General features: G+C 40.7%; 1 protein-coding gene across 1 annotated transcript; it reads right to left on the bottom strand.

Annotated features, from left to right (window-relative positions):
* Window positions 1-8,353: 8,353 nt before the first annotated feature.
* Window positions 8,354-10,078, bottom strand: LOC145394760 (Y-box-binding protein 1-like). Its single transcript, XM_080268538.1, has 2 exons — window positions 10,016-10,078; window positions 8,354-8,707 (listed from the first exon to the last, which is right to left on the bottom strand). Exons 1-2 carry the CDS (start codon window positions 10,076-10,078, stop codon window positions 8,354-8,356), a joined length of 417 nt encoding a protein of 138 aa, XP_080124664.1.
* Window positions 10,079-10,349: the final 271 nt, after the last annotated feature.

Below are 10,349 nucleotides of genomic sequence, written 5' to 3'. Positions count from 1 at the left end.
GGACTCCCGTCTCCCAGCATTACGGGACGCCACGCACGGCAAACACGTGGGGAGGCAACAGTCCCGCCCTAGATGGCAAATGGGCAGGGACTGACATCACCAGTAGGCCTCCTCTACCAGTGATGTAGGGGGTGCTTGGTCCACGACACTGACAAATGCCGAACCCTACAAAGGTAGGCATGCCTCCAAAGTAGGTGGCACTGCCAGCCACGCTTCAAGCCCCGCCACCACGTCAAGGTGACCCCCCTCAGCGGGGCCGGTCAACGAATGGTCCATTTATTAGCGTATGTTTTAGTCTTTGGGTTGTACTTTCCTCAGCCTAGGGAGCGACTCTACTGTACTGCATGCTACTAAATTTTAGTACGCTTTGGGTGAAAACTATTTTTAAGCTGGAGAATATTTAAAACCATGCAAGAGATTACTGGCATGCGTATGGAGGAAGAAAAAGCTACTGAGGAAAAAAAATGCTGAAGAAATAGATCCTATAGTAAGTAAAGGATGGGACAACTTCATTTGATTCGTAGGTCACCGGTCGATTTACCGAGAGGCTTCCGATGTGGACGTGTTCACCCACGTGAGGTGTTGGCTCTGTGAATGGCCTTGCTACACACACACACACACACACACACACACACACACACACACACACATACACACACACACACACACACACACACCCTAATACATGATTACATACACATAAACACACAGTTATCATCTATACAAGAACACGTATGTACAGAACATACACCTTGTAACTGGATTTCTGGGTACGTAACACAGTTTAATTTACGTTTCCTTTGGGTTATTGACAGGAACCAAACCTTATCTCTAATATCTGAGTAGGGAATGGATAATGGCTTGGGTAAAGAAAATGAGAGACATACATACATACAGACAGACAGCGAGAGGGGGATGTTTGACAAATGAGCATATGTAAAACGAGAACAAAAGATCACCAGGGTTCAAAAGGAAAGCAAACAGAAAAGCCAAAGGATAACAACATCCAATAGGGGAAATTGAATAGGGCCCTGAGGAAATGGCTGGGCTGACGGTATGCTGGGCTGGACTAATAGAGAATGGAGGTAACACAGACGGGGTCAGGAAGTGACTGAGTAGCTGAGTTGCTATATGTTTGATTGGGATAGAGTGATAATTGAAGGGGATTGAAAAAAATTAAGGCATGGAGGATGACAGCTTTGTTAGGAGACTAGTCAAGATATTACCCTTTAAGCCTCATGCGGTCTTCAGTAAAGCTGACCTCCGATGATTATACTCAACATGGAATAGAGCTTTTGGTATGAGTGTGAATGAAGGTTTTATCTAACCCATACAGTTTGAAAAGTCCATCATATTCTGAAAAATGGCGTCTGTAGCTTGCAGGGTAAAGTTAAAAATTGTTTATCGAGTGAAATGCCTAAAAGATAAGTGAACAGTTGACAGAAACGTGTATTGAAACAGTGTTGGGAACAGCTGCTGATATTAGTATTAAGAGAATTGATTACAGCATAAAATGCTAGTGAGGAATTATATGAGAAAGACAGAGATAACTTAAGGAGGTGAGAAACATAGAAGGGTCTGAGAAGAACAGTAGTATATTTGTTTTTCAATGCAATGAAGAAGGCGCAAAAGGCAAAAAGTCCACAGAATCGTTCTTTCCATGGAAAACATACAAGGAGAGCGAATTTCCGCTCCTTTGGAAGTGCCTGGACACATTGAGTTTAAAAGACTGGAGATCATAGGGAAAAGGGAATACAGAGAGACAATTCCAAATTGGACTTGCTGCACATTTACTAAGTGTCAGTGAGGAAACAACTTAGTAGTTGCGGTGGCTGAGAGGTCAGAGTCACTGAGTGCGAAGCCAGAGGGCAATTAGTGTCAAGGCTTGAATCCTGGTGCACGCAGCTGGCGTCACTCGACTCAGGTGTCCATCCACCTTTTATGGGTTGGTAGGTAAAATGAGTTCCTATGGTAACACCTAGGGGAGGTAACTGTGGTAGTCTGGATGATGCAGTGACCCTGTAATGGATGTTGAGTGAAAGCCAGCTACATATCCAAAGATCCAAAATATGGAGCTGAGTGCCCCGGCTGATCGCCTCATTGCGTCTTTCCCAACATTTATCTTACTTTTAAGTATGAGCGATATAGAAACAATAAGTGACAGGGACTGGAAACGGTAGTGGGAAATATAAGACAACATTTGTATTAGGAAATAGAATTAGGGCTTTAACCCCTAAACCGCGGGGTTGTTTTTGCCTGACTTGCGTGTCTCGCGGGTATATTCGCGCTCCGACAGAGTCTCTAAAAATATTTGCCAAAAATCAGTTATTAGTCGTAGAATATTATAATTACATATGCATATGGCACATACCTTCACCTTTCTCCTAGGATGTTTGTTGAGCCTTCGTTGAGTACCATAGGACTTGTGGAGACCTCTGAAGTTGGGTAACGAAGTCTCCACTTTACACTTCCCGACAACCAGTAATATAATTACCACAGCCTGATATTATCATTAGAAACACTATTCTATGATTCTCAAATAGATTGGAATTCATACTCCTAAAAAAAACACTGTGAAAGCAATGAAAATTATGAGCGCGTATGACCTTCCCACTTGCGATCGTTCGCCGCTGGTGATCTGTCATTTATTATTCATAAAAACACTCACACTTTATATTTCTATTACTATATAACACTTATATACATCTACAGTCTTTATCCATAAGTTTCCTTCAGTAATAGTGGTTTATTGTCACTGTAGGTATTCAATTTCTCTTTCAGGTAAATACGTAGCATTCACTTTCTCGTCCTGTATACTAGCGTTGAGAGTGAATCTGGCACTTTCATTTTCACTTTCATAACTCATAGTATTCATACATGCTAGAGTGAAACTTTCACTTTCATTACTCCTAGTATATATACTCGTATTCTTATATTACTGCTCATTTACATTTCTATTTACATTCTCTATATTATTTACATTATATACATTTCTATTTAATTTACACTGTGTTAGGCAGTCACTTGCAGTAACTTATAAAACTATTTTCCACTCTTTACATATATTTTCATTCATTGCTTTCACTTACTGTTTACACATTGTTTACATTTCCACTTACACTGTTTTACTCACCAGATAGATCATAGTCACTGTCTATCATTTTCATTGACAAATTAGCCAGTTCACGTTCCACATCAGTCATTAAGGCCCTTTACTTCTTTCCACACGAGGTTTAGTAGGGGGTAGAGGTCACAGGGCCCTTTGCATGGTGCTAAAAAGCAGCGGAATTGGGCAGGCACGAATCCAACCTTGAAAGACGACAGTAAACTGAATACAGTGGGGTGGCCTGCCTAGGGGGAGTGCAATGCTGCCAATGTCAGCAGGGTGACAGCTGCTAATATATACGCTATGAAATGATTGGAAGGAGATCTAGACAATACATAATAAATTAGGTAGTTCCAGGTGAATGTAAGTATCATTTAGGCTTCTCCCTTCCATTCTTATATATATTTTTATTAAGAGAATAGATTATACAGCATACTTCAAGGGGAAATAAACAGCGAAAATTAGCAAATTAGTGCACGTGAGGTGTTGTCAGTGATAATTAGCCAATTCCAGGTGTATGGCACTATCACTTACCTTATTTCTTTCTTGTATATATTATTTGGTATAAGAATAGGGCATAGGGCTTTTTTCAATGGATGAAATCAGTGGAAAATTCCAGGGAAGATTTACTTAGCGTAGCATGGCCGGGCAGGCGAGAGGAGAGGGTAATGGAGGGGAGGTAGGGAGGGGAGTCAAGAACGGGGAGAAATGGCTAAATTGTCAACAATGGATGGGAGTACAGATGAGATTAGGAGTGCTGATTAGTGTTGGACATTGGCAGTACTGATAGATGATACAAGCCACCACTTGAAAGCCCGAGCGAATTCAAAATAACACAGAATCACAAAAGTGAAGCCCCGCGGTATGATCCCTTGCTCCCAAGCATCATGAAAGTGATGCCCAGCGGTTAAGGGGTTAAATGTTAGAAAGAAAAAAAAAAAAAACAGTAGAAGCAGAGATTAGGTGACTGAAATGATGACAAGAAAAGTACAAAGTAGGACAGGAATAAGGTGAGGGTGTGGAAGATTCAAAGAGCATTTGGAAGAAAAAAATCACGAAATATTGGTGACTATAATTATGAGATATAAAGGTTACTGGAATGTTAGGAGAAATAAGAACAATTGATGTTCCATTATACACACACACACACACACACACACACACACACACACACACACACAAAATGTGATAATGATACAATATTCTTAGGTAGGAAAACTGAATATATCTTTGATACATGGAAGACTGAGAAAAAGAAAAAATAAAGAGTAGAGTTATGAAGTTGAATTTAAAGAACAAATGTGAGAAAATACTTTTTGAACTGATGCAGTGTCAGCACCGAAATAGGTCCAGACCCACTTTTCATGGACCTAAAATTTCAGTATAATATTAATACATATATCTCTCATTACACTTCTCTTATGTTAGGCACACATGAGAAAGAGGTTTTACTGTATATCTGAAAATGCACAGGTTTGCTACGACGGCTACAATTAAACCTTGAATCCAGTGTCATGGTTTTCAGTTTATTTTTACTACCTTCAGACTATTTTACTCAGTTTCGGGCGAGCATTTGAAATGGAAGTGTCAGATGTTGCGTTAATTTATCTCTTTACTGCAACAAATCCTTCGTTAGATAAAATTATCTAGGGAGAGAAAACAATGTCAGTAAAAAAAAAAACACCGGATTCTAGGAGTTAAATTTTAATCGAATCTTGGAAACACAACCAAAAAGAATTTATTGATGAAAGGGGAGGTCTAAAAGAAATTAATGTGGTTGGCAACGGAGAAGGAGAAAGGGAAAGACGAGAAGGAAACGAGAAAATTTATTATTGATCAGGGCGAGATAAAAAGAAGGGGAGAAGGGAAGGTCGAAGAGATGCGACAGAATGTGCTAAAAAGAACAGAAGGAGGAAGAAATGAATACATGAAGAGAAGGGAAGTCAAATATGAGATTTTAATGATGGTGGGAAGAAAACAAAGAGGAGGGGGACAGGAAAACTGAGAGCAGAGGAAGGCTTAGAAAATTAAGCACGCAATAATAACAAGAAGAGAAAAAGAAAGCAAGAAAACTGTGAGAATAAGAAAGCAAGAACTAGAATGCTGGTATGAGGAATGCAAGAGGAATAAAAGAAGAGGGAGACAAAGAGGAAACAAGAATACATATACTGTATACATACATATATATATATATATATATATATATATAGACAGACAGATAGATAGATAGATAGCTATAGATAAATAGATAGATAATTAGATTTTATATAGACAATGAATGGAGGAAGGAAAAACAAACGAAAAAATAATAAGTCCATGTGCCTAAAGGCATCCTCCATTCATAAATATTTTATAACAACTGGATTTAAATTGAAGTGGATTAAATGTTTGTGGGAAGCAACGTCCCAGAAGTAAATTCCAGAGAGTAGTAGTTCTGGGGATAAATGTATTTTGATAAGCAGAGCTTCTGCATTGCGGGGGTGAAAGTGTGAGTTCATGGACGCTCCCAGCTGCCCTAGTATTTCGGGAGAAAATGTGAAGGGGAGACACAATTGATGCCAGTTCATCAGAGCACTTACGGTAAAAATATCGATAAACTAACGCTAAAGAAGCAACATCTCTACGTACTGATAATGGAGGAAGGTCCTGCGTAATGGCAGGATTATTGATTAATCTAATTACTTTATTTTGAATTTTGTCCAACTGCCTCAGTGCAAGCGCTCCACATCCACTCCACAGTGGTGAACAGTATTCGATCTGAGAAAGCACATGACTTTTGTATATTGCGGCCATCTGCTCGTCAGTGAAGAATTCACGAACTCTGTATATAAGTCCCAATTTTTTAGAAGCATTTTTAGCCAGGGATTCAACATAAGCTGTCCAGCTTAGGTTGGGGTTTAGAGTAACACCTAGGATATCAATTGTAGTGAATATGGGAATATTGACATCAATTAAAAATTATGTGAGAGTCTGAAGGATTCATTCTGTTGGAGAAATTAATGTATTTAGTTTTCTGAGCATTAAATGAGATCAGATTTGTTTGTCCCCATTGATTAATTTTAGAAAGGTCCTGGTTCAGAGAAATTGCTGTGTTTATTTGGGAATTTATAATATCAAATTGTGTAAAGGAGGTACTAAATGTGAATGAACTTTGAAGGGTCGAGTCATCAGCATAAGAGTGTATTGGGTTGTGAGTGACAGATAGGAGATCATTTTTATGAATGAGAAAGAGGGTTGGTGCCAAAACTGATCCCTGAGGTATGCCAGCATTTATAGAATGAAACAGAATAAATTCCATCTACCATGACCCGAATTTTTCTATTATGAAGGTAAGAAGAAATTAGAGGAACCAGTGATGCAAAGCAATATTGTGACATCTTAGACAATAAGGCTCGGTGCCATACTCTGTCAAATGCTTTTGAAATATCAAGTGTGCTTGTGTGTGTTTCACCGTGTTGGTCTATTGTTTTGTTAATCTGATGGGTAAGAAGGCAAAGAATGTCTACAGTTGAATGTTGTTGTCCAAATCCATACTGCCAATCACAGATTAATTGACCGATTTCTAGATGCTTGACTATGTGTTTGTTAATTAGTGTCTCAAAAACTTTACCGAGAACGGAAGTTACTGCAATTGGTCTATAGTTTGATGGATCAGAAGTTGCCCCCTTTTTAGGAACAGGATTGATATTTGCTTCTTTCCAAGAGGCATGATTTATCGGAGACGTTTTGGTTTACACATAAACCATCTTCAGACCTAATCAAATAAAATATTATAGAAGTAACACAACTATATAATTTTTTTATCTATCCTGAATTGACAATAATATAAAAGAGCAGGGAACAGAGGAAGTTACATGAAATAAAGTACATAATATAATTTGCCAATTAAAAACAGAGCAACTGTGTAGAGGAGTTATGTGAGCCAAGGGATGGTGGTAGCTCGGCTGTGAGTAGATTCCGCTATTACTCTCCTCAGGTCGTTCCGTGCAGTGAATAAGATTTGTTGTTGTTGTTGGTTGATGCTTTTTTTTTTTTTTTTTTGTACGACTCTGAGCAAAGGCTTAACAGCCTGCTCCCAAGGCCCAGTAGTCCTTTTACATACCATACACCTCTAAATGTCACCACTTCGGTGCTAACACACACCATCCATACTAAATACATGCTAGGGCTGTCTCATAAGGGACTGGTGTATTGGTATTAGCGTTTTTTTTTTTTTTTTTTTTTTACATGTTGGCGGGTCTTCTGGTAGATCAGTAAAGTCTGATTTTACAAAATTCAAGTCCTTAAACTCTTCCCTGCTCCAGCAGGGATTTGAACCTGGATTCGGTAGGACTGCAGGCCATCGCCAACTGACAGGGGCATTAGGCCAAAATAAACATAAAAATACTAGGAAAAAAAAGGTAACTAGTAAAATGTGCAGGACGCAAGGCTGCTGATCTACAAAGCTAGGTAGGCAGGTGGCCAGTCTTGGGGGCCAAATGTGGATTCACCACGTGGTTGAAGGCACGCAGATTTGCTAGACACATCTCCTCCCTCCTGACAATCAGACGAGGTGGAATCCCCTTACCCAGGTCAGCCACTTGGAGAAGATCGTACAGGGTGAAGTAGGTCGAGACTCTGGGCTGGTACAACAGGGTGTGGACATCGAGTATCAGGAGGTGACAGTAGGTGGACAGGTCTAGCCGATCCTTGTGGTCCATGATAGGAGGGCAAGATGTGCTGCCCTCCTCTGCCGGAAAAGGGGATTATTCATTGGCCTCCTCCTCGGCTGAAGAGCCAGTGGGGACATCCTTGGCCATGGAGACGAGGTAAGAAGAGTCCTGTCCCTCCTCAGTCTCTGACAGAGCGTGGTGAACGTCAGACGTGGTCTTAGCTGTGTCTAGTTCCACAGCCGGATCGGTGATGTGTGTGGTAGTCACTCTGTTGAGAGGAGTCTCCAGCTGCAACCTCTTCTGTGGTGTTGTGCGGGGGGTGGCAGGCTGGCAGCCTGCAGTGGCTGGGTTCAATGCTCCCTATGGTGAGAGGCGGAATGTACATCATGGGCAATGCGCTCGAGGATGACAACACAAGGCAGCCCGTTCTCAAAGATCTTGGGGAGAAGAACAAACACAGACCTCTTGTCACCCCGCCAAAAGTCCTTGCCGTCACAATGCACATTTCCACAGTGGTGCTTATCTCTGTGAGACTCTTCAGACCCTTGGTCTGGCGTCCCTGAGCCGTTAGACGTCACCATTCATGGGTAAAACCCTACATGGCCAACCCTCCTGGTCCAGTAACATCAAGAGCCTCAGGACCCTTGGGAGTCCCAAAGAGACTAAATTCCATTGTCTTGCCATCCCTAAGGGAGCATCGGAGGTGCCGTGGGTTTGGTTTAACTACAGCCTGGCAGTGCACAAAAACATCAATGCCAGTATCCTGGTGCTTGATGAAACCGTACCCCACCCTGACATTAAACCAAACCACAATCTCTCCGATCCTCTTCTGGGCTGCCAGAGACTGTGGTCTGCTGGTTGTTCCCCTCAGTGGGTCACAGGCAACAGTCGATGTGTCGGCTGTGGCTGCTGCTCGTAGACTACGCTGCCTCTCCTCCTCTCTCTCCCTCTGCAGACAAAACAAGATTCGAAAGTTTCTACTATTCATAGAATGGCTTTCCGATTCCCAGTGGTTTCGAACAGCTGAGTCAGGTGGTTTCGAAATGGGGAGTTCTGTCCTAAGAGACATTCCCTGATGCTCAGCAATCCTAGTAACTAGATGGTGCTTGGTTTGACCAAAATATGCTGAACTACACCAACCACACTTCAACTGATATACCACTGAGGAAAGCAAAACATGTGGGACAAGGTCTTAAAATATGAAACACTGAGACAGATTTGGGGAAGATTTAAATATCACTGTCAACGATAACTGCAGATACAAGTCGTGCATTAGTTTACTTATCTTGATACATAAAAAAATAAGTTTATGACCTAAGTAGGGGACTGCAAAATTAAATTTAGCTTTCTCAATAATATGAGTTGCCTTCAAAGCAGTAGTTCTTCGTTTAGTTTGCTGTATTCGGATATGCTTACCTACAAATTTAGTTGGTAATCCATTTTCGTACAGGGTTTTCCTCAGAAACTGCAGCTCACTATGTCGTTTAACAAAGCCAACAGCATTGGAGGATTCAGTAAGAAGCAATTTCATTGACTACTCTCACTGTCAGTGCAAAACTGCTATTTCACATCAAATGGCTCCTACTTTAAGTAAGTCAATGGAGTAGTTACGGGTAAACCACTTGCACCCAGTCTTGCTAATGCTTTTTGTCTAACCACGAATCCAGATGACTGCAGGATTGCCCTGCCCACTTTAAGCCATTTTATATCAAACCCTACATGGATGACACCTTTGCCATTTCTAGCTCCCCTTCTCATGTGCCCTTGTTTTTGGATTAAATTCTAAAGACAGAAATTTACCTGTGAAACTGAGCAAGATAATAAACTCCTCTTTTTAGATATTTGTATAGAGAGGACACAAGGAACTTTTGCAATGCCAGTGTACAGGAGACCAACATATACATGATTAACTATTAAATTTAACTCTAACGGTCTTCTCCAAAATAAACATAACTTAATTCTACCTCTAGTGAATGGGGCCTATGACTTTTGCTCTTCATATTTTACTCTAATAATGAGATATAGTTTCTGATGAAAACCCTGTACGAAAGTGGATTCACAACTAAATTTGTAGACAAGTATATTGGAATACGGCAAACAAAGAACGACTACTCTGAAAATAACTCATACCTTTGAGAAAGCTATAGTGTATTATGCAGTACTCACTTAGGGCCGTTTTCACAGTCGTCCTCAATGCAGTCCCCAACAGCCTACTCGCCTTTGAACACACGTTTTCGTTTTCTCAGTCGCCCCCAACCAGCTTTCCGAGGCCTCTGATGGGGACGGCATTCGGGACGGCCCGAACAAATTGCTGGAGCATTCTTGGGGGACCTGCAGCCTCCCCAACAGACGGTCCCGAAAGTAGTAAAGTAAAAGAATAATTACATGTAACATAGTTTCATTAATATTTCAATATTATATACCCAGTGTAATATTTCTGGAGTAAAAAAAATACCCGATATTGAAAAAAATATATATGTTTGTGTATTTTTATAATACTTTCTACTATGTATCTGAATACTTGCCTTTCGCAGACTGGTGGAGGCTCCACAACAAACGGACCCGAAAGAAATACGAGAATCATTGTCTAA

The sequence above is a fragment of the Coenobita brevimanus genome, chromosome 28 (assembly GCF_032717465.1).
Source record: "Coenobita brevimanus isolate Jiangsu-jjx chromosome 28, ASM3271746v2, whole genome shotgun sequence".
Classification (NCBI taxonomy): domain Eukaryota; kingdom Metazoa; phylum Arthropoda; class Malacostraca; order Decapoda; family Coenobitidae; genus Coenobita; species Coenobita brevimanus.
This window is presented reverse-complemented; position numbering and strand designations above follow the sequence as displayed.

Coding starts and splice junctions, on each gene's coding strand:
- LOC145394760 (XM_080268538.1), bottom strand. CDS start 10,078: ATGCTCCAGCAATTTGTTCGGGCCGTCCCGAATGCCGTCCCCATCAGA. Junction 8,708..10,015: donor TCAGAGGCCTCGGAAAGCTG/GTTGGGGGCGAC, acceptor TTTTGTCTGCAG/AGGGAGAGAGAGGAGGAGAG.